Raw genomic sequence first — 23,880 nt, forward strand, 5'->3', positions numbered from 1 at the left:
ATAGATACAATTGACACATTGTAAAATGAATGATATAATTGCAAAGCAACAATGTTGACAAACATTGAATACAGCTCAGCTGTCACTGGGGTTAAATTCGTAGCTAGGGGGTTGTCTGACATAGCAATAACGTTATCAAGCAAATGCATGGAACTGACTGTACCTGAAATTCGAGGCCGTATATGACAGGTGCATCGTCCTCCATTTCCCACGTCTGATGTAAGCTTATGATTATTGATAGAAAGCGTAACGTTTAATTTGAGGTTTCACAAATAAGCTGCTTGTACTGGTTATCCATCACCTCACTGGACGTTATTATAGTTCCGCAAAAGTAAAAATGAATACTTACGTACCGTATAGTAAATGCCCGTAAATATGTTTGGAAAAAGCTGATATTTATGTTTTAAAATGCGTAAAATCTTCAAGAATACCTATTTAACAGTTGCGTATGAAATTTCATCCCTCTAGGACCCCGTACATTTCACTTCCTGGAAAACTAACGCAGGCGCACTATTGCCGTAACTGTCATCGTTCCTAAGCAAAGGTAACGTAAAGCCTTTTTGTTAACATTTATTCGTTTACAGCTTGACAGGAGATTCTGATGCATCGCTACATGTGATTTCTGTGAACAAGTGTTTGGTATTAATAATTGTATGAAACTAAATAATGTCCCGTTTCTCCATTTGAAGCACTGTTAACTTAGCTTAACAATCTAGTTAAATAGCTGGTTAGCTAGCCAAGCAGTTAGCATATCGTCATCACGCAACAACCACAACAATCTTCTACTATAGCCCAGTTTAAGAAATACCAAATGCATTACCTATACTTTAACGCACATACTTACAAATCCATGTTATTTTTTCTGTGGATCTACTTTATTTCCCCGTGCTATGCTATTCCTCAGGGCAAAGAATCATGGACAACAACGAGACTCCTGCCCAGAGGCCAGTCACCCTGGACATCACAGGGGCAGTGGAGGTTAAACCCAGCCTGAGTGAAGCCCCTATCTCTCCAGAGCCATCCCTCCTTCCCTCCTCCGATGTCCATTTCCAGGAGGAGAGCATCGACCTGGGGGGCGAGTCCTTCATCACTCCCGAGGAGGATAGCCACAGCACGCCCTCAGAGAGCCTGATGGACAAGCTCAATGACCAGATGATGGAGAGTGTCATGATCTCTGACTCCCCCAACAACAGTGAGGAGGACGATGTGGTTCCCATGGACAACCTGCTGGAGCAGTTTGAGGAGAGGGAGGAGGAGCCAGCAGCAGCAGTGGTTAAAGAAACCTTAGTGGAGGAAGAGAAGGAGGAGGAGAAAGTGGATGATCTGATTGGACAAGACACTACTGAGATCAAGATAGAGGCTGCGATGATGCAGACAAGTCCAGTAGCCTCTAGTCCTGAGGAACCATTGGAGAATGTGAAACAGAAGCTAACCACTGATGACCAGGACGTTATCACTGTCTGTGTCTCTGCTGTAACCCCAGAGGACACCACCCCCAGCTCAGGCAGCCCCAAGCCTGAGGCAGCAGCCCTGGAAGCCAGCAGCAAAGAGACCACATCAAAGGATGAATCCATCCCTGTGTGCACCATCTTCAGCCAGGGCAGCCAGCCCAAAGCCCAGGCCCTGGTGCCGGATGGCTTCCAGCCTACCCTCATTAAATCTCCCAGCTTCAGTAGTGGCACTGGGGGGAGCACAGAGATTACCCCCAGTCAACTGGCTCCCCTGGTCTGCCAGCCCAGCCCCAGCCTCAGCAAGTTCTTCTCTGACAGTGGCCATGTCAACCCGGCTACTGACTTCTTTGACTCCTTCACCACCTCCTCCTTCATCTCTATCAGCAACCCCAACGCAGAGTCCCCAAAGTCAGCCGCCCCACCCGAACGCCAGCTCTCTGCTTCCTCTGGGTCCTCTCTGTCCACCCCTGGGCTAACGGAGTCTGGCATCCCCACCCCTAGCTCCTTCATTGGGCCTATCCAGACTGAAGCCACCCCCAGGCCTCTTAGACAGGCTCCAGTAGAGACAGCCCCGGCCACAGCCCCTCCTCAGCCCTTCACCCAGCTGCAGGCAGTGTTCTCGGGGGGAGATGACCCGTTTGCCACGGCTCTGAACATGAGTGAGGCTGATAAGAGGTACGATGCCTGGCTGCCTTCTGAGGAGACCAGGAAGGTGCTGATCTCCATGGCAACACAGCAGTACAGCCAGGTGTTTGTGGAGAGGGAGAGACTGTCCATGCCCGGACTCAAGTTTGACAACCTGCAGGTGGGTTAGCTTGCCATTTGCCCATAGAGCTGGGGTTCCATACATGTTGATATCTAGTCATTTTGTCCTGGCCCTAACTGATTGTGACCACTGACCAGTCCTGTGTGTGTGTTTCAGGGTGATGCTGTGAAGGACCTGATGGTGCGTTTAATGGGGGAGCAGGCAGCTATGAAGAGACAGGTCCTTACAGCCAACTCTGTAGAACAGTCCTTCCTGGGCCTCAAACAACTCATTGTGAGTCACTGTGCGTGCATGTTAATGTGTTTGTGTGAACAGGTATTTTATACATCTATATGTAACAGCCTTGTTGGAAATGACTTTCATGGCAGCTTGGTTCACCCATACTTTAAAAAATATATAATAATTCGCCTTTGCATTCCCCTCCATTTGAAAGAACTAGGATGCACAGAAAACGCTTGCACTTCTACTTATTCAGTGAGTGAAGACCGCGTAAATTGCTGTTTGCATGTAGCAGATACGCTTGGGACATTCTATGATGACTACCTAGAGTATGCCTCACCTCCCTCATTGAATGGTTGTTAATAGCACAGCCCCATAAAATTGCTTACAAATTCTCTGGTTCACCTGTCTCCCCTATCCCTCCATAAAACATGTAAATTAGTCTGCATAGTGACCTCTCCTCCTCTTTCCTCCCCTCCGCCCGTCTTAGCTGCGGACCCGCAAATACCCCTGACCTGACTTGGTATTTAAAGTGTATGCACTGTAGCGGAGGGAGGGAGAGGGAGATCGATCCTCCAGGCTTTGAGTTCTCTCTCCTGCTGTGCTGATGTCTAATGCATGGGAGCTGTTTGCATATTTCAAAGCCTTCTGCTCACACACACACCTGGGCTGCAGTCCGCTAGGAATACACACACACACACACACACACACACACACACACACACATACACACAGAGAGAGATTGTGAGTGAGGCAGGTCTGCTGAAATATCAATGGGTTTTGCTCCTCCACTGTGGCCCTCACGGCTCCAGCCGGCCCAGCCTATCAACCTGACACTGATCAATAGTTATGATTGATTGCACCAAATTTGAGACAGTTGGGTGGTCTGTTTCTCCATTCGCTTGGTGTATGTTGGCATGGTGTGTGTTAGTGTTAATGGCCTACTTTTGCATGTTTTCTGGGAGGGAAGAGTTCTATATTATGCCCTATATGTATAATTATATACATTTTACAATTGTATAACATTGAGGTCCTTGAAAATAATAATTAAGTGTTTGAAAAGGCCCTATGAGCCCTGCTTAATAAAGAATATATGGTCCGAGGGCTATGTTGTTATGGGCCAATTTTCATATATTCACTTTCACACGTTCGGAGCTGTGTGAAAATCTTTATTTTTGTTTGAAACCATTTTGAAATGTTTATCCCAATGTCACACATTGGCCCCATTTGTTTATAGAAAGACTCAATTATAGATTATGGTAATTCCTCTTAACATAATTTACTGAATTCCCATGTTCACTTTGAAGACGTTAGAATAACTGTCCACATGTACTTTTCCTCAGCCAACAAGATGAGTAATGAACAGCAAAATCACTAGCCTATGTCAATTTACTATCCCCCATAGTAGAAAAGTTGACCTGTTCTATTGGTCAGTTTGTCATTCCATGCTAGAAAGAAATAGATTACTCCAAACCGACTCCAGGACAGTTTCAGGACGATAGAGCACAAATTCATACAACCAGTACATAAATAAAAAAATAAAAAATTTGCAACAGATCAGAATGTTTACCTTAAAATGTTGATCAAATATTATTTCTTCACATTATAAGCGCAGCGATGTGCACACGGCAGTAGGCTACGCACAAATGTTCATTCCATAATGCAATTAGCGGGAAAATGACAGAGATGAGAATATCCGTTAGAAATGTTGAACAATTAGAGATCTAAAGATGCAATAACTAGCGTGCCTACGTTGCCTATGCACTTGAATGGTGAATGGGAAGTTCGCTACAAATTCCAGTTGAGAAATAAAAATAGCAGCTCTTTTTAATCATGGCCATGAAAACGTTTTTTTAACACACAATTGCATATAGAATTGTGCAATGATTTGGCTTAAAAGCACATGTCCACTCCAGCAGCAACAGTAGCTTCAGCAGCAGCTCTTGTGCTGTCTGACAGATTTCCCGCTCTGTATCTATGTGCTCTGAACGTGTGATAAATAAGAATCATAACGACGAACAAAAATAAACACTCACAAATGTAACTCCACAAAATGATGCAAATGAATCTATAGACGATAAGCATGACCGGTCAAATGTATTTACGTCGACTGGTATTTCCACCAATGAATAGGCTAAAAAGCATCTAGCAATGGGATTTTTTTCTTCTTCTCCCAGACAATTGGCCTGCTCCAATTCCATTTATTGGCTATTAGAAACCCTGGTGTGTGTGTGTGTGTGCACACAGAGCTATGTTTACCTTGGGCTTGTAGTGACTAATTAGATGTGCCCTATGGCTGTATAGAGATGTGTGTGAGTCTTCCCTCTGGCTTGTGTGTGTGTGTGTGTGTGTGTGTGTGTGTGTGTGTGTACTCCCTCCTGATTCTGGGGGCTGCTGGCAGTGACTCATGCTGCAGTGCCAGAGTGTGACTGCACCCACTGCCACCACACTCCCTCTGAGAGAACACACAAACGCTGGCTGTCACAGATGGAGGGAGGAGCACAGAGATTATGGAAGGGAAGAACAGAGGAGAGGGAGAGGAAGGACGAGGGAGAAGAGATGGGAAGGGAGGAAGAGAGCTATTAGGCTGGGAAAGAAGAGAGATGAGGGGAGGGGAAGCGAGGGATAAAAAGGAGGAAACAGCCTCTGTGGAGAAGAGCGAGGCTTTGAGAACAGATGCTGCGCTCTCTCTCTCTCCCCATCCCCCGCTGATACATACAGACAGACAGTGGTGATATACACCACTGAGAGAACATTATTCGTAGGCGAGCTCAGATAATAATATTATTAACACCACCTGAACATACAGTAACTGAGTCCAAATATCATAGCTCCACACTTTGACTTGAAATGGAACTGACCCAAACCCTGTTGAATGTTGGTGTTGTAGAGGGAGAGCCAGATCCTCTTTCTCGCTGCTTGGTTAACTGTCCTCTATCCCTCAGGATGTCTCTCCCTCCCATCCCTCTCTCTACCCTTCCTTTGAGAGCTAGTGACCCGTCTGTCCTCTCCCCTGTGTCGGCCCGTCAGCATTTCCCCTCTTGCTCAGCAGGGCTCAGGGACTTTTTCTCTCTCTCTCTCTCTCTCTTCCCACCCTCTCATCCCTTCCTCATTTCCTCTAAGGCTTGTGTTGTGACCCATCTCTTGTCTCTTGTGGCCAATGTCAGCTGGCCAATGCCTCCTCTTGCTCAGCATTACCCATGGCCTCTCTCCTTCCCTCCCTCTGGTGACCTGTCTCTCCCCCCCCCCCCTCTCTCTCTCTCTCTCTCTCTCTCTCCCTCCCCATAGTGATATTGGCCTAGGGCTTATATTTCTCTCATCTCTCTCCCTCCGGTGACCTGTCTCCTCTCTCTCTCTCTCTCTCTCTCTCTCTCTCTCTCTCTCTCTCTCTCTCTCTCTCTCCATAGTGATATTGGCCTAGGGCTTATATTTCTCTCATCTCTCTCCCTCCGGTGACCTGTCTCCTCTCTCTCCCTGTGGCTGGTCAGCGTCCCCGCTCTCTCAGCAGGGCCCTGGGCTGGTTAATCTGTCACTCTGATTAACCACCTCTCTCCTTCCTTCTCTCCATCCCTCTCTTCCTCTGGGGCTGATGACCTCCCTCTCTCCCTAGTGTGCTGGTGTCTGGGCCTGGGGCCAGGCCCGTCTGTGCCGGGGCCATATGTCCAGTGGAGGAAGGGGACCGGGGGATGTATGATTAGCATCATCCCCACCTTCCTCCCACCTTGGCTGGGTCAGCCTTGGCTTTGACGCTCCCTCCCCTCAGTAACCACAATGACCTGCATTATACAGTAGCTACCTGGAGGTGTGCAGCAGAGTTGTCATTACCTCAACCCATTACAACATTGAGACCTGGACTAGCTGTGTCAGCTGTTTGTCGTATGCTATAGCTGTCAGTGCTCTTCAGCGCTGGTCCTGGGCATAAGCACAGAGCGTGGCAATGTAGCTACAGCTAGGTACTGAGTTTTGTAAAGGGAGAATGAGGCCTTTAAATCCATCTGTGGACGACGTCATCAAACACGGTCACCTAAAGGAACGCTGTTCAGAACTCTTCCCAGAGACAGCCATTACAGGGTTATACAGAGTTGCTATGCAATCCCTACTAAGTTAGTTACTTCAAAATTCCTTCATGTCAGTCATGTGATCTATACCATTGTCCCAGGGCTATAGATGTCTGGATCCCTTCAAAAAGAAACTACTGTGGTCTTTAGAACAGTCAGCCAGTCAGTCCATCCTCTTGGCCTGGAGGCAAAGCCCTGGACTGGCACTCAGGGCCACTGCTACAAGGCCTACAGCCCTTCACCAAACCATCAAAGACAAGTTAGCCACTACCAATGCCTTAGAGATGCTAGTGTGTTTTGCATACTACCTTTCTTTTGTCTCTCCCCTCTGTATTCATTCAAAATGCTGGGGCTAAATTGAAGTGGCACAGGAGCTTAGTTTGTTAGGCAGAACAGGGCGAGTAGCCTTTCTACTGTGTTTGGCTGGAGGCTGGCGTCTCACGAGAACCCTGGCAGTGGGTGTGCAGTGAGCTTCGCTTCAGGGAGTTTTTACTTCACCAAAGGAAAATCTCTAAAACTTGTGATCTTCAACACAATTTAAGAATCCTCGCCCCTTTTAAACCCGTGACGCTGCTAATTGCGAACACAGCCTCGTGTTTGTTTCTGTGTGTTTCGTATGGGAATCCAGTGGTATTCTATTGAAGTAGTAGGCTGTAGTGAAGTCTCTCTGTTCTTCTCCTATGGGGTGGGGATGGAGCTCCCTGGCGGGGGCCCAAGGCCTGGTTGGTTACACTGGCTCTGGAGTCTCTCGCTGTTGCCCCGTCAGAACTGTGGCTAGTCAAGCAGACACTAGCTGGCTTGTCATCATCTTGGTTCTCTCTCCCCCAGCTGTGTGCGAGCGTGAGTGCACGCCACACGTCTGTAGTACTCACAAGAGCTTCTGTTGAACCTTTTTTTTTTTTTTTTTTTTTATCAGGTGAATAAAAAGGGATGAGCTGAAAGGAAGCTCATACTTCTGCCTCCCTGGTGGCTGTGCGCGAACACTATGCATGCAAACTGTGGCTTATCCACTTCCTTCCCCAGTGCGAGGGACAGGATTTTTAATTTAGGCCTGCACTGTGGCCCTGCTCAGTACACATTCTGCGTCCATCCGCGTTTCCCCATTAAATATCACTCGATATAATCAGCAACTTCTCTGTCTTAATGCATCCTCATTTTGATTTAGGAGGATCCGATTGGCTCTTATTGCAGAGTAATATGAGCGGAGGTAAACTATACAGAAAAAATATATTAACACAGCATGTAAAGTTTTGGTCCCATGTGTCACGGGCTGAAATAAAAGATCCCAGAAATGTTCCATACGCACAAAAACTTTTTTATCTGCATTCCCAGTCATGTGAAATCCATAGATTAGAGCCTAATGCATTTATTTCAATTAACTGATTTCCTTCTATGAACTGTAACTCAGTAAAAATCTTTGAAATTGTTGCATGTTCTGTTTTTTTATATTTTTGTTCAATATATTAGTCATGGCATATCACTCTACTGTTCTCTCTCTCACCTCTTCTAATAGAATGTTCTCACACCTGGGATTATTGATGCTGTTGGGTATGCATGGGTGTGGGATGGCACTCACTAACATCAGTCTTGGTGGGTCATTCCATGTCATTTCAGCAAGCCATGACACCCACCATCTCAGATTGCTCTGAAATAATTTCCGTCGTTAGAAACAGAAGATTAGCGTTCCTGCAACATTATTTTTGTTGGGAAATAATTTGATTTTGATCATTAGAAATTAAGCTAATTGATTGCACCCAAATTAGCCATTTGAATTTATAGGATTCATGTATCCAATGAATATAGTACCTCACATACGATTTGGACCTAACTTTTTGTTCTAACAATGAGATAGTAAAAAGCCTCCCACACCAAACCCCCACCCACCCCAACAACGAGTGTCAGTTGCAGGAATGCTAATCTTTTCTTTCTAACAACAGAAGACATTTAGGAACAATCTAGATGGTGGGTGTCGATCCGCTTTCTTGTGCTTTTTGAGATGGCACGACCCCTTGTTGAAAACCCTTACTGTCCCTCTCCTGAACACTAACTCACAGCCCTCTAATTCTTGAAACAAGTAGCCTACCTGCCTTCAACTCTGCCTACCTCACCATGCAGGGAACAGAGGTGGGGAATGGGACCCCATTGTTTACACGCTCCTCTGTTAGCACTTCTGGAGCTTTCCAGTTGCATCACCAACAGTTCCCTCCTCTGTGAAGTTGTGCCTGTATTGGGTGTGAAATAACGTGTGACTTGCAGGCTATCCCTCTCTTCTGCTAGTCATTATCAGTCCTCTTAACGGGACTATGGAAAAGTTGTGCCGATACTAAACCAGGCACCCCTTTTGGAGACCACCCACCGACCCAACAGGTGGCGCTCTTCTTCAAGCCTACTTGTGACTTGGTGCCACTACATTATGGGATATGGTTGATATAATAAGGGTCGTGCGAGTGTATGCATGTACAGTATAGGGTCGTGCGAGTGTGCATGTACAGTATAGGGTTGTAAAACTCAGGTAACTTTCCCCAAACTCCCTGGGGACTGCCGTGGGTTCTGTCTCAGTGGCTGCAGCTGCTTTTGGCCATCTCCATGTCTCTCGTTTTCAGCTTCATTTCACCCCCTAATGAAGATTTAGAGGCACCAGGGACACTGGCATGGGGGAGAGGGAGTGTGTGTGTGTGGAAGAGTGAGAGGGGGGAGGAAGGATGTCTTTCATTGTCCCAGTGAAATTGTCATCACTAATTAACACAGCCACAAAGTCAAAATTGGCTACAGAAATGTAGGCATAAGGTTCAGTGTTGCTAAGGTTAGGTTTACAATACATTTTTAAGTAGAGAAATTGTAGAAATGGGTGGGGTTTAGCCATAATTATGACTTTGTGGGTGTGTTTAACGAATGACAACCCAGTGTAATCTCCCATGATGGAACCCCACCTGTGCTCCAGTATAGGAAGAAAGCTGTCTGTTGTGACTGGGCTCTCCCTCCTCGATTCACTCAACAGATCTAGCTTGCATTCCTCTCTGTTCTTCTATTCTCCTCTTCTATTCTCCTAATCCTCTGCTGCCTAATTAGCTGGCTGGCTGTGATGAATGGCCGTGCAGTGAAAACCCAATCTCTGGGCTGACCTTGTCATCCTTACTGATTGGGAGGCTCGACTCCACACACCCTCTTATGCCCCTCCGTCCCCTGTCTATGGCTGCCCTGGATCCTTACCACTAATACCACCAGTCATAAACTCACTTGACAATGCTATGGTTGGCATCTCTGGTTGGTTAACTTTAGCGGTCACTGTGTCCTATGTGTGTGTGTGCGCCTGTCCTCTCACCTTGTCTGTTGGTTTTGTTGTAACGGCTCCTCTGTCCCTGTAGAGCACGAAGAACTGGCGTGCTGCGGTGGACCTGACAGGCAGACTGCTGACAGCTCATGGTCAGGGCTACGGTAAGGCTGGCCAGCCCTCCAGCCACAACACTGACTCACTACAGGTACCTGTGTGTCTCTGTAAATGTTTCTGTTTGTCTTTGGCAATACAAGTGCAATACTGGTGCACATGCCTGTATGAGTGAGAGTGGTTTATGTGTGTAAGTCACGTATCTGATCACGTATGTAGCTAAGTGTCGATACAGTGTGTATGGGGAATAGAGGTAAGACTAACGTGCGTGTGTGTGTGTGTGTGTGTGTGGTAGAGGAGCGGATGGGGGTGAAAGCCAGGAGCTGCCTGCATGAATTAGACTCAGGATGACAAGAGTGGGCTGACACACACACACACAGAGGGTGGGGGAGGGGGGGGAACAGGCTAGGATGACAGGAGTGTGTGTTGTTGCAGCTGTGGTTTGTTCGCCTGGCCCTGCTCACCAAGCTGAGCCTGTTCCAGAATGCTGAGATGGAACTGGAGCCGTTTGGAAACCTGGACCAACCTGACCTCTACTATGAATACTATCCTACCGTATACCCTGGGAGGAGAGGTACACACCATGTATACTTAAAATACTAACCAAACTCTCTGCCCCCTCCCGATCAAACCATAGAAATCCCCAGCCCTGCTAACAACCAAAGACAACACTTTATTTCAGTGCCACTGTTGTTTTTCCCTTTTAACTCTGCATGAGCAGCTCTCTGATGTAGTGCCATTGCTTTAGTCTTTACAGCCCTAGGGTTTACTATAGTAGAGGCAATCGCTGTAGAGTCATGGCCGTGGACACACAGACAGCGAGAGAACCGAGGTGAACGCTTCAAGCGACACCACACAGCAGTCCAAGGGGAGAGCAGATTGAATTTCCATTCCTCAATATTAAATGCTTTGTGATGCCCTAGGTGGCTACAGATACTGGCAGCAGTTTCCTGCCTGGCATCAAAGATTGACATCTGAAGGTCTGCTGCCCCCATCCAATATCTATTATCCATGATCTAACTCTTAGAAGGAACATTACTGAGCGCCAAGCATATCCTCTCAAACAACCAGCAGTATATACTGTTTAAAAAAACAGAATCGGTTATTCATTTGTTTACAAAGTCAGAGGGAAAAGTATTTTTTTTTTTTTAAAGGCAACTTGAATAGTTTTATTTTCTATCTGCATCAACAAGTCATAGTTTCACTAAACGATGGGATGCACTTTCATTTAGTTCACTCTTTCTACACGAAGCCGACAAGTCCGATGTTTCTTCAGGTCATCAGGGTGAAACGAGTTTAACCCCTGACCCTTAGTACTCCAGAACATGGCTGTTCTCTCTGTGACGTCACTGTAAAGCTGTAGATGGGAGTCGTGGGTGTTTTCATGGGTGCTGCTGATTACCAGAGAATCTCTACACAGACAGCGACAGACAGACCGAGACGGTGCTTCCTCTGTAGCTATCAAAGAGCCAGAGATCAAAGGCTCAAAGCTCAGGCACATGTCTCACTGCTCACCTCTAGGCAGGGCCTTCGTTCCTCAGGAGAGGGGTGAGAGGAAGAGAGTGTTGGATAAAGGGAGAGAGGAGGCTTCCTGCTTTGCAACACACGTTTCTCAACGCCATCTGTACGTTTCATCTGTGGGAGTTTGTGAATGACATATGTGTGAAGATTCTCTCTCTCTCGCTCTTTCAGGCTCCATGGTTCCGTTCTCGATGCGGGTGCTGCATGCAGAGCTGCCTCAGTACCTGGGGAAACCACAGGAGTCTCTGGACAGACTACACAGCATGAGGACCGTCTGTCAGACCGTGAGTTCACACACACACACACACACCAACTTTCTCTCGTGTCCTCCCTCACTTTTGTTTTCTTCCAATAAAGTCAGTGATGCGTTGAAAAATAATGACTACCTTGTTTACAATGTGTCCCCTTTTTAAAACGCTGTCTCTCCTGATAGATCCTGGATAACCTTGAGCAGGGCTTGGCTGAGGACGGCAGCATGGTCAACCTCACCCAGGAGAACAGACAAGGTACGGTACAGAACAGTGTCTAGTCCCCACCCTGTCCTACACTATCTGAGAGAGTGGCGTAGACCCACACTCGATACCCAGTGTTATTCAACCTCCGCAATCCTCTTCCCAGTGAAGCCACTAATTTGCTGTCAGACCTTTGTTTTATATTAAAGGAACTTATTAAATGGGCATAGACCATTGAGACAGTTGGTTTTGAGTTGTGAGAAAGCAATCAATACATAAGACATGGCCAACTTTTCAATAATTGGTTCATCGTACTGTTCAGATGCAGAGGGATCTGGTAGTTGCACCTCACTCCTTTGTCAGTCTCTCGCTCTGCTTCTCTTCCTACGCGCTCAATAACAAAGACTAGCACATCTCAATAGACCCCCACTGAGTGATGGCCTCAGTCAGGAGAACACACACACACACAGGTTCACTACACACACACACAATGATATGCTTGTACACACAATCCAGTCCATACACATTCACGCATATGAACACGCACATCCTGCTGCAGATGAGCGCAAACAAGCCCACTGACAGCCTATCCAATCAGCCTGAGGCTAGAAAGAGGGAGTGTGTGGGAGAGGGAGTTGCAGCGTCTTCCCTCCCTTCTCAGACAAACGATGATGTTGATGGGAATACTAGTGTGATGAGGGGTAGTTGGACAGAGAGATGGGAGAGAAAGGGAAGGAGGTGCTGAATTTGCTCTCCCATGCTTCTGCTGTGTTATTCAACTTTTTTTGTACAGTGAAATATTGATTCAATGAATGGTCCCACAATGCTAAAATTGCCCAGGTAAATAAATCAACAGGTCTGAAATGAAACCAATGTGTCCTCCTTTGTTGCAGCATCTCTTCACCTGTGGAAGTCTCGTCTGAGTCGGGTCATGTACGCCATGGCTAACTGTCTACTCATGATGAAGGTATGTGTTCCGCGTGTGTGTGTGTGTGTGTGTGTGTGTGTGTGTGTGTGGGGGGGGGGGGGGACTATAACGGCAGCACAGAGCTACCAGAGTCCCCTGTGGGTGTATGCGCATACACACACACCAACTGTAACACACACATTCATTGACGTATTTGCCCAGTCACATATTCACACACATGCCCATCCATGGCTGTCAGGAAGCTAGCGGAGGAATTGATAACAACTTGCAAGCCACATGTACACACACACACACACACAATGGCTAATGAAGGCTTATTGGGTTTTAGCAGCATTGTTTTGGTGCATAGTGAGTAAACGTGTTCAGAGAGGTCTTCTCGGGTGTGTGTGTGTTTTATTATATAAGGAGAGATGCCGTTTGTCTGGTTCAGTCCTCTTCATTCTGCCTTCCCCTCAGTCCAGCCCTCTGTCTAGATACCCATGCTGACAGTGGAACAGCCAGGCGGACGCTAGCCTGAGCATATCCTGCACCAAGACACTGTCTGTCCTGCCCGTTCAAAACATCTACTTCAATATCATCACCCAGAGTCTAGACCAAATGAGGGAATGGTGAAACACAAAGCTATCCTGTAACAGAACCACCATTCTGGATGATCTGACTATCATGGATTGGAGTTGTAATGTAATTGGCAGATGCAGAGTAAAACAGTGTTCGCCTGACATCCACAAGACATTTGATAAGTTCCTTCGATGAAGACGGCATTCATCATGTTTAATGGCCCTCTATACCAGGGTTATTCAACTCTTACACTACGAGGTCCGGAGCCTCCTGCTTTTCTGTTCTACCTGATAATTAATTGCACCCACCTGGTGTCCCAGGTCTAAATCAGTCCCTGATTAGAGGGGAACAATGAAAAAAATGCAGTGGAACTGGTGTCGAGGTTCAGAGTTTGAGGGCTCTATACTTTACTAGAGAATGCTGTCTAACAATGTTGCTTGTTCTTTCCTAGTGACAGTTGTGAGTAAAATGTTGTTTGTGTTGGTCTGTAGATGTATGATGGCAGACCACAGGCTTCCCAGTAATATCCCATAGGATCACCCTGATTGGATTCTTTGTTAGTGGGAGATGGAGAAATAGAGGGACAGTGAGAAAGTGGGGAGTCATTCTGTACATAGGACCATAGAAAGAGACACAGCGCCATCTGCTGGTGGTAGCATGAATGTAAAAACCCACACACACTGCACCAACTCACTGACCTCTCTCCCATCCCCAGATACATAGCAGCCATGCTCAGCAGTTCAGTCAGCATGTGAGCGATGTGATGTGTGGTAGAGAACAGCCATGGCTGGGGCACGGTGTGACCAGGGACACCTCGCCCTACTAATGGTCAATACACTTGATTAATTCTCACTCTGTCTGTCTCCCTCTGTCTTTCTGTCTCCCTCTCTATTTATCTAGGACTATGTTCTGGCTGTAGAGACATATCACTCCATCATCCAGTACGAGCCTCAGCAGAAAGTACAGCTGCTGAGTGGGATAGGACGCATATTCCTGCAGGTGAACACACACACACCTTTTATCTTTCAATTTCAACTAGTTTTTCCACAATATAATGCGTTTTGGTTTGAATTGTTATTTTTGACCAGATTGGAGACATTAAAACAGCCGAGAAGTATTTCCTAGATGTGGAGAAAGCCTCTCTGGAGAAGGGAAGTGGAACTACAGACACATGCGTTTTGATGAACAGGTACGAATCAGTGTGTCATAAATGATTCATTTATCTGTACTTCTGTCAGACTTCCCGTAGGGTGTGAGTAGGCACCGGGGTCACTTTGATGCTTTGCTAGGAGACAAAATGGTGTCATTCACACTGTGTTGATTCACGTTAGCTGTTAATTCCTGTCAGTTGGCCGACAGTCACATCTTCACACAGAATCACTGAAGTGACATTGTAATGTGATAGGTCTCTGTAGTAACCCAGCTGACCTGTGTGTGTTGTTCAGGGCCTTCATCTACCTCAGTCAGAACAACTACTCAGAGGCACACTCCTCGTTCGCAGAGGTCCTAAAGATCGACCCCAAAAACCCTGTGGTAGGTGATCACACAATCGACAACAATTTCTGACAACTATACGTGATTAAGACTTAACACATTTTATAGGATACATCGGAAGTTTTACTTTCCTAGAAGATTGTAAATGAATAAATGTACTGTAGTTTGAGGCAGATCTCACCCCTCGACTGCATGATATTTCCCCTCAAGCAAGAAAACAGCCTCCCTCTCTCCCCCTAAGGCAACATTATCTTCTCCCTAGACAAACAACGCCTTTCTTCCCTCTCCTCTGTGCAGAGCTCTTCTCCTTTCTTCCTCAGGCAAATTACTCTCGCCTCTCCCTCTGTAGATGAATAATAATTATTTCCCCACTCTCCTCAAGCCTTTGTCCCCTCTCCTCTCTTTACACACATGCCAAAAATGCCCTCTTTCCTCTCCCTGCAGGCAAAAAACTCCTTTCTGCTTTCTCTCCCCTGTCGACATACCCATATGAAAATATACTATGCTCTAAATACTGTAGTATTACTATATACTGTAGTGTTTTTGGCGGAAGTACACTAGTATTCATTGTAGTGTTGATGTACATGACTGTAGTAAAGTTTACTGTAGTAAAATCTATAGCATATACTGTAGTATTTATCGTTGACATAAAAGTGGGGGCTTTCTCCTTGAGGAAACCTACTGGGCAAATACTAAGAGCAAATGTTGCATAACATGTATAGTACCGGTCAAAAGTTTGGACACAACTCATGCAAGGGTTTTTCTTTATTTTCTACATTGTAGAATAGTAAAGACATCAAAATTATGGAATCATGTAACCAAAAATGTGATGGGATGGCGTATCGCTGCAGAAGACTGTGGTAGCCATACTGGTTAAGTGTGCCTTGAATTGTAAATAAATCACTGACAAGTGTCACCAGCAAAGCACCATCACACCACTTCCTCCATGCTTCACGGTGGGAACCACATGCAGAGATCATCCGTTCACCTACTCTGCGTCTCGCAGACACGGCAGTTGGAACCAAAAATCTCAAATTTGGACTCAGACCAAAGGACAGATTTCCACCGGTCTAATGTCCATTGCTTGTGTTTCTTGGCCAAAGCGAGTCTCTTCTTCTTATTGGTGTCCTTTTAGTAGTGGTTTCTTTGCAGCTATTCGACCATGAAGGCCTGATTCACACAGTCTCCTCTGAACAGTTGATTGTTGAAATGGGTCTTACTTGAACGCTGAAGCATTTATTTGGGCTGTAATTTCTGAGGCTGGTAACTCTAATGAACTTATTCTATGCAGCAGATGTAACTCTGGGTCTTCCTTTCCTGTGGCAGTCCTCATGAGAGCCAGTTGCACTTGGTTTTTGCAACTGCACTTGAAACTTTAAAAGTTGTTGACATTTTCCGTATTGACTGACCTTCATGTCTTAATGTAATGATGGAATGTCGTTTCTCTTTGCTTATTTGAGCTGTTCTTGACATAACATGGACTTGGTCTTTTACCAAATAGGGCTATCTTCTGTATACCACCCCTACCTTGACACAACACAACCGATTGTCTCAAATGCATTAAGGGAAGAAATTCCACAAATTAATTAAGGCACACCTCTTAATTTAAATTCATTCCAGGTGACTACCTTGTGAAGCTGGTTGAGATAATGCCAAGAGTGTGCAAAGCTTTCATCAAGGCAAAGGGTGGCTACTTTGAAGAGTCTCAAATATAAAAGATTTTGATTTGTTTAACACTTTTTTGGTTACTACATGATTCCATATGTGTTATTTCATAGTTTGTCTTCCCTATTATTATACAATGTAGACAATTGTAAAAAAATTAAGAAAAACCTTGGAATGAGTAGGAGTCCAAACTTTTGACTGGTACTGTAGGTAGGACTCGAGTCTGAACTGATAGTTCAGAGCTTCTGCTCTTTTATAAAACCTGAAGCGAACGCAATATATGATCTATACTTGGATTAGGATTCTCAGTCATGGGTGGCACAAATTGGGATATGGGGAATGGGTGGAGCATACGTTAGAAAAAAATGTAGTATAGACGGGTTGGTTGTTTAGCAAATTACGTGTGTGCAACTATGGGCCAAAACAGACGGGGTTGGCTTAGATTGTTGACAACATGTAAACTATATTTCATCTCCAACGTTTATTGAAAACAAATACATTTGCACAATGAGCACTTGTCTCTCAAATACATTTACACTTGTTGGTTGGCTAGCGAATTTGCCATATTAGCACTGACTTGAAATCAGTCAACAAGACATGGTTAAAGAACAAGATGAAACAAGTCACTTAAGATTCCCTACATGGCAGTTTCTTGTCATTGTTGGTTGCCGTCTGGCAATCCAGAATCACAACTACTCACGGACTTCTGCCCCATTTGAAGCGTGTGCATCGGTAACATGACTTTGTCAACTAAGCCACCTATTTACTAGTGTTTTTTGCAGATAATACTGTATTACATAGTATTCTCCAGTATACTACAAAATGCTATAGTAAACACTACACCATGTAGTATATAATTCTCCAGTATACTACAACATTCTAAAGTAAGCACTACATTATCAAACTATACTAGTGTGAAGTATAGTATTCTACAGTATACTACAAAATTCTATAGTAAGCACTTCATGGTCGAGGGTTACGACCGTGTATAGTATTCTACAAAATTATATAGTAAGTACTACACATGATCAAGGGATACTACAGTGTGCAGTATACTGTATTCTACAGTATTACAAAATTATATAGTAAGTACTACACATGATCAAGGGATACTACAGTAGTAGAGTAATACCACTGCTTTCCCTTCACTTCTGAGGCCTTTCGGGCCTCTCTTCCTCTCCCTGCAGGCAAATAACCTCTCTCTCCTCTCCCCTACAGGCGAATAACAATGCAGCAGTGTGCCTGTTGTACCTGGGCCGTTTGAAGGAGTCGCTGAGACAGCTGGAGGGCCTGGTGCAACAGGACCCGGCCCTGTACCTTCACGAGAGCGTCCTTTTCAACCTGACCACCATGTACGAGCTGGAGTCGTCCCGCTCCACCCAGAAGAAACAGGCCCTGCTGGAGTCAGTGGCCTGCCGAGAGGGAGACAGCTTCAACACACAGTGCCTCAAACTGGTGTAGAGGGAACCAGGGAGGTATAGGACCCTTGTAGGTCACAAGGTTAGTGCAAAACAATTGCAAAAACAGGGGGCCATCAGGAGTGTGGCCTAGGCTTGAGTGTCATTACACTCCACTAAACAACATGGGCATTACCCTGCCTGAACTCCAGAGCAGGCACACACAACTATCCCACAGCGCAGGCAAATCCACTCCCATATTATACTAGTGATGGAAATGATCATGATTGTGTAACTCACAAGTGAATGCTGATAGGATATCTATGTGAATACATACAGTACAATGTTTTTAGACAAGGCAGACATTTTGTATTCCTGTGTGATTAAGACCTGAGTAAATCATGTTATTTTGTCCTGTAAAATCAACCACACTTAAAGGGTCTTCTGTAACTTTTGGAATTTGAGGGTCAATGATTGACTTGGCTCAGGATCCACCCCTCTCCACAAAAGGAATGTAAAATAGATATGGAATAATTCAACTGTACATATTATTTGTAGGGAAAATATATTAATGGAAAGTGTTATTAAATCACTTATTGAATTATCCCTTAAGTATAACTAACTGTTTACATGTTGTGGTGTTGACCTGATTTTGTTGAAGTGTACTGTATTGCTCTGGATGTGAGAAAAGGAATCTTGTTTATCCAAATAAACTGAACTTGGTGTAGACCTTTTACAATGGTTATTGATTGAGACCAGACTTGTGACAATCAATTACTTTAGAAGAATGAAAAGTTAGACAAATGATTTAATGTGATAGCTTACTGGCATTTTAGCTCACTGTAGGTAACAAACAGCTTACTAGACTTGATTCTCACTGATGTAGTTACAAAAATAGAATGCGACCTTGAGTGGAGCAATACATTCTACAATATAAAGACAAATCATAGAAAGTGGTGTTAATTAGTATAATTGCTTACAATGTAGGCACTGCATGGGTTTAAATACCTGATAATACAAAAGCCTGTCATGAGTCTGATTATCCAACTCCACTAAATCGTGTAATTCTATGGACACTCCATCCAGTACCACCTGTTGCTCGTCTTAAGCACATTGGAGAGCGCTCACATACTTCTGGCGAATATCAAACTCATCTGCTGGACGATTGTAGGCTTTCCATACAGGCTCCCCCACGAACAGTCTCATGGCTTGAGTGTAGTTCTGTAAAATGCATGAGGAAAAACAATCAACATTTTATTTGAAATGTAAAAATCTTACTTTTGACTTGGACATGTATGGCTCTAGACCTAGACATTCTCATATTTACATAGGTCAACTGCTGGCAGTGTGTGCATATCCTATCCTAACCACATGACCTGACGGAAGACATTGGGGGAGTTCAATTAAGCTGAGCCGCGGTGCACCGGTCTACAATGCCTTCAGAAAGTATACACACCCCTCAACTTTTTCCAAAGAGATTGTCACTGGCCTACACACAATACCCCACAATGTAAATTCCATTGTTTTTAGAATTGACAAATTAATTAAACAAAAAGCTTGAGTCTAAGTATTCAACCCCTTTTATGGCAAGCCTAAAAGTTCAGCAGTAAAAATGTGCATAAGTCAGAAGTTGCATGGGCTCACTGTGTGCAATAGTGTTTAACATGATTTTTCAATGACTACCTCATCTCCGTACCCCACACATACAATTATCTGTAAGGTCCCTCAGTCGAGCTGTGAATTTCAAACAGATTCACCATAAGACTAGGGAGGTGTTCCAATGCCTCAAAAAAGGGCACCTATTGGTAGATATGTAAAAAAAAAAGCAGACATTAAATATCCCTTTGAGCATGGTGAAGTTATTACACTTTGGATGGTGTATCAATACACCAAGTCACTACAAAGATACAGGCGTCCTTCCTAACTCAGTTGCCAGAGATGAAGGAAAACGCTCAGGGATTTCATCATGAGGCCAATGGTGACTTTAAAACAGTTACAGAGTTTAATGGCTGTGATAAGAGAACTGAGGATGGATCAACAACATATTATAGTTACTCCACAATACTAACCTAAATGACAGTGAAAAGGAGGAAGGAAACCTGTAAGGAATAAAAATATTTGTTTGCAATAAGGCACTAAATAAAAACTGCTAAAAATGTGGCAAAGAAATTAATGCTTTGTATTCTGGACAAAGTTATGTTTGGGGCAAATCCAACATTACTAAGTACCACTTCATATTTTCAAACATGGTGGTGGCTGCATCGTGTTATGGGTATGCTTGTCATGGGCAATGACTAGGGAGTGTTTTAGGATACAAAGAAATGGAATAGAGCTAAGCACAGGCAAAATCCTAGAGGAAAACCTGGTTGAGTCTGCTTTCCAACAGACACTGGGAGACAAACTCACCTTTCAGCAGGACAATAACCTAAAACACAAGGCCAAATCAACACTGGAGTTGCTTACCAAGACGACATTGAATTTTCCTGCTACAAATTTGACTTAAATAGGCTTGGAAATCTATGGCAAGACTTGAAAATGGATGTCTAGCAAGGATCAACAACCAACTTGGCAGAGCTTGAATAATTCTTTAAAGAATAATGTACAAATATTGTACAATCCAGGTGTGCAAAGCTCTTAGACTTACCCAGAAAGACTCACAGCTGTAATTGCTGCCAAAGGTGATTCTAACATTTATTGAATACTTATGTAAATGAGATATTTCTGTATTTCATTAAAGAAATGTGCAAATATTTCTTAAAACATGTTTGCAATTTATCATTATGGGGTATGTGTAGATGGGTGAGAAAAATAAATATATTTAATCCATTTGGAATTCAAGCAGTAACAAAAACATAAGTCAAGGGGGTACGAATGCTTTCTGAAGGCACTGTATGGCCAGTGATATCAACGGGGAAAAGCAGAGGGAGCCACCCATCCCATGAGTGAATGTCATTCCAGTGCACTGCACTGCTTGCTATTATTTCTATCAGATGGTGTTTGTTTGCATGTTTAGGTAAAAAGACAAATAATGTCCTGTTTGGAACACTGGGCAGATTCGATTATGCTGAGTACCGGTCTGTGGCCCGTGACGTGCAAAAGCGGTGAGGGAGGAGGGCCCTTCTCAATTGGAACAGTAATCTGCACCACTCGGTCATGTTGTCAACAAGGCAGCATGGTGCTTCATTCAGAAACATACATCTTTTCTCCCATCAAATATAGGTTCAAGTTTTCATTAGGAAGGTAGATATAGCGTTTTTATCAAAAGCAATCACTTTTGCATGTGAAAACACAGATTCCTACTCATTACTCCACGTACTTAACCATCGGCCACGAGCGGGGCACCTGGCTCACGCCTGGGAGGAAGCCTGGTTCCAAAACTAATGCAATCGCTTTTCGCCTTCGACCAGGGAAACCCGGGCCAGATAATCGAATCCCCTCCATGTTGGACAGTTTTACTGTACGTGTTGTAGACAGCCAAATGACAAATGGAGCCATACGGTCTCAGTCAGAGTGAATCTGTGGTAGATGCCTGCAGGCAGAGTGATCAGGTCTCCCTTGGTCATAGCGATGCGGATCCAGCGGTCCTCCCTGTCCCTCACGTCAAAATAGGCCCTGCCATCCAGGATGTAGCGGATCTCATCATCCAGGTGGAGGTGCTCCTCAAAAAACATCTTCAGCTTGGGACAAGAGTACACAAATGGCAGGACACTTTTAATTAACGTGCTTTTATAAAGTGTATCATTATAACAAGTCTAATATTGGCATACAGAATAACAAGTGAAACAATTGTAATCTGACTCTGAGCACCCTCAAATGTGTTCTTGTCACTGTACGGAGGTATTACCTTGTCCTCGTAGTTAGGTAGTTTGTCCTTGTCAATAGTGATGATGTCGGAGTAGGAGTAGCCTCTGTCTTTACGGATCTTTTCCAGCGCAGGGTCTGTTTCATAAATATCAGCATCTAACTGGAAGACATGGACAGTACAGAATCAACCAGTCTGTCTCTAGTCTCATAAAATTTTATGAATTTCAAAACTTTTATTTTATGAATTCCATTTTTTTGTGGCTAACATTAGCTAGGCTACGAGTTAGGTCAAATGGTTAAGGTTAGCTTACATGCTAAGTAGTTGCAAATTAGCTAAAACGCTAAAGCTGTCGGTGATGAGATTCTAACACGCAACCTTTGGATTGCTAGATAATCGCGTTATAAGCCAACCCATCCACCTTATTTTCATTTTGGCTGAAGTAACCCGTTTTATGTAACTATACCAAACGTAAAATATACAAATTTGAACATCCCGGAATAACTACTATGTTACGTCTAGTCTATGAGACCAGGCTGGCGACTCAGACGCTACTGTTATGCAATCCAATTCAGTCACATTTATTTGTGTACAATTGCGTTCACAGACGTGTATGCCAGTAAATAACGAAGTAGATAACGTAGCAAGCTAAACGTTGACAACTTTTTCTTGATAGCTGAAGTTATCAAGTTGTTATCCCGCCTTGCTCGCTAGTTAGCTAACTACCTTCCAGTAGAAAACCCCAATATTTTCTAACTCCTTCAAAGACACAGGTTCGTTTGGGTTTAGTTTATGTGGCATCCTATGATCTTCGTCAGAATCGTCCATGAACCAAGCCTCAATCGACGTCATGGTATGGCACTGAATAAATGTTAAAACAAAGATAAATCTTCTTATTATTCTTGTTCTTCTATGATGTAATGGCGGTCCGTTAACGTTAAACGTTTAAACGCAAACGTTAAAGTTGCATTCTGCCACCTACTGTGCTGGAGTGTGTGGTCAATGACGGTTTACAACATTAGCTCCACATTTCTAAATCCTGCTACCTAACTCAGTACTTCTGAGAAAATAAAAATAAATACCCCTACTAGCTTCTAATAGATCCCATCCCTAAAGAGAACTGTGTAGGTAGCTAGCTAAGTAAGTAAGATCATGCACGTGATAAAAACACAAACGATGACGTCGCTTTGGAATGGTAATGAGGAAACGTTCAAAATAAAAGTCCGCATTTCAACTCATTGCAATGTCAATAACTAATTCAACATGATTTCAGTAGTCTGTTAGAGCAGTGATTGAGGAGGGACAACCTGAGGGGTACTTGAACCAGCAACCCTTGACTTTGTTGTCAAAGATCCCTACTTTCAATTACCTCATCAGAACATTGGAACAAAAGTGGGAGCACTTGTATTGAATATCCCGCTGAATATCCCATTACAAATAAATCAGTAGTAGGCTACCATAAGAGGATTAATTCACTTAAAGGTCCAATGAGGCGTTTTTTTTTTATCTGAATATCAAATCATTTCTGGGTAACAATTAAGTGCCTTATTGTGATTGCTTTCAATTAAAATTGTAAAAAAAAAAATAATATATATATATATATATATATATATATAATATATATATATATATATATATATATATATATATATATATATATATATATATATATATATATATAAAAAGCTTCTTTGCAAAGAGCAATTTCTCAAGCAAGAATTTTGTCAGAACTGTCTGGGAGTGGTCAGAGTGTGGAGAGGAAAACTGAAAACAAGCTGTTATTGGCAGAGAGGTTTGGGACTCTTTCTTATTGGTCTATTAACCTATTTACGCATGGTTATGTCAACATTGAAAGACCAAAGCTCTTTTCACATGATGGGAATACACATATGCATATGTTGGTCACAGATACATTAAAAAAAAAGAAAATCAGTCAGTATCTGGTGTGACCACCATTTGCCTCATGCAGCGCGACACATCTCCTTCGCATAGAGTTGATTGTGGCCTGTGGAATGTTTGCTCACACCCCTTCAATGGCTGTGCGATGTTGCTGGATATTGGCGGGATCTGGAACACGCTGTCGTACACGTCGACCCAGAGCATCCCAAACATGCTCAGTGGGTAACGGGTGAGTATGCAGGCCATGGAAGAACTGGGACATTTTCAGCTTTCAGGAATTGTCTA

At 44.0% G+C, this 23,880-nt stretch overlaps 3 protein-coding genes across 6 annotated transcripts in view; 1 reads left to right on the top strand and 2 right to left on the bottom strand.

Moving 5' to 3' along the window:
* The window catches only part of eipr1 (EARP complex and GARP complex interacting protein 1), a 79,051-nt gene extending 78,568 nt beyond the window's left edge, over nucleotides 1-483 (bottom strand). The window contains exons 1-2 of one of the 2 annotated variants that reach the window (XM_014210324.1): nucleotides 354-483; nucleotides 164-224 (exon numbers count right to left, since the gene is read on the bottom strand). In XM_014210324.1, the coding sequence (XP_014065799.1) occupies nucleotides 164-205 (42 nt within the window). In that variant the 5' untranslated portion in view covers nucleotides 206-224; nucleotides 354-483. Of the gene's footprint in view, nucleotides 1-163 lie in introns of both variants that reach the window. The other variant, XM_045723415.2, reaches the window with a different exon arrangement.
* LOC106610768 (trafficking protein particle complex subunit 12) lies at nucleotides 469-18,621 on the top strand. Its single transcript, XM_045723413.2, has 12 exons — nucleotides 469-544; nucleotides 905-2,256; nucleotides 2,374-2,490; nucleotides 9,860-9,973; nucleotides 10,315-10,453; nucleotides 11,572-11,684; nucleotides 11,834-11,906; nucleotides 12,746-12,819; nucleotides 14,239-14,337; nucleotides 14,427-14,527; nucleotides 14,784-14,871; nucleotides 17,716-18,621. The coding sequence occupies exons 2-12, from the start codon at nucleotides 916-918 to the stop codon at nucleotides 17,956-17,958; spliced, it is 2,502 nt and encodes an 833-aa protein (XP_045579369.1). The 5' UTR covers nucleotides 469-544; nucleotides 905-915; the 3' UTR covers nucleotides 17,959-18,621.
* Nucleotides 18,622-18,684: 63 nt separating this feature from the next.
* Nucleotides 18,685-22,859, bottom strand: adi1 (acireductone dioxygenase 1). Of its 3 annotated transcripts, none has more exons than XM_014210266.3 (4): nucleotides 22,423-22,847; nucleotides 21,739-21,858; nucleotides 21,356-21,571; nucleotides 18,685-19,115 (listed from the first exon to the last, which is right to left on the bottom strand). In XM_014210266.3, the coding sequence occupies exons 1-4, from the start codon at nucleotides 22,546-22,548 to the stop codon at nucleotides 18,999-19,001; spliced, it is 579 nt and encodes a 192-aa protein (XP_014065741.1). In that variant the 5' UTR covers nucleotides 22,549-22,847; the 3' UTR covers nucleotides 18,685-18,998. The 3 variants fall into 3 exon arrangements, 2 of the variants coding, with proteins under 2 accessions (XP_014065741.1, NP_001135332.1); NM_001141860.2 differs by having other exon boundaries at nucleotides 18,728-19,115; nucleotides 21,392-21,571; nucleotides 22,423-22,859; XR_006770909.2 differs by having other exon boundaries at nucleotides 18,849-19,115; nucleotides 21,211-21,571; nucleotides 22,423-22,846.
* Nucleotides 22,860-23,880: the final 1,021 nt, after the last annotated feature.

Source organism: Salmo salar, chromosome 09, assembly GCF_965601325.2.
Source record: "Salmo salar chromosome 09, fSalSal1, whole genome shotgun sequence".
Lineage (NCBI taxonomy): Eukaryota > Metazoa > Chordata > Actinopteri > Salmoniformes > Salmonidae > Salmo > Salmo salar.

What these genes read in the sequence shown, in the direction of transcription:
- LOC106610768 (XM_045723413.2), top strand. Translation starts at nt 916, where the DNA reads ATGGACAACAACGAGACTCCTGCCCAGAGGCCAGTCACCCTGGACATC. An exon ending in TGGGCCTCAAACAACTCATT is followed by an intron (nt 2,491 to 9,859) that starts GTGAGTCACTGT and finishes CTGTCCCTGTAG; the next exon opens with AGCACGAAGAACTGGCGTGC. An exon ending in TAGGACGCATATTCCTGCAG is followed by an intron (nt 14,338 to 14,426) that starts GTGAACACACAC and finishes ATTTTTGACCAG; the next exon opens with ATTGGAGACATTAAAACAGC.
- adi1 (XM_014210266.3), bottom strand. Translation starts at nt 22,548, where the DNA reads ATGACGTCGATTGAGGCTTGGTTCATGGACGATTCTGACGAAGATCAT. An exon ending in TTGGGGTTTTCTACTGGAAG is followed by an intron (nt 21,859 to 22,422) that starts GTAGTTAGCTAA and finishes CATGTCTTCCAG; the next exon opens with TTAGATGCTGATATTTATGA. An exon ending in CATTTGGCTGTCTACAACAC is followed by an intron (nt 19,116 to 21,355) that starts GTACAGTAAAAC and finishes TGCATTTTACAG; the next exon opens with AACTACACTCAAGCCATGAG.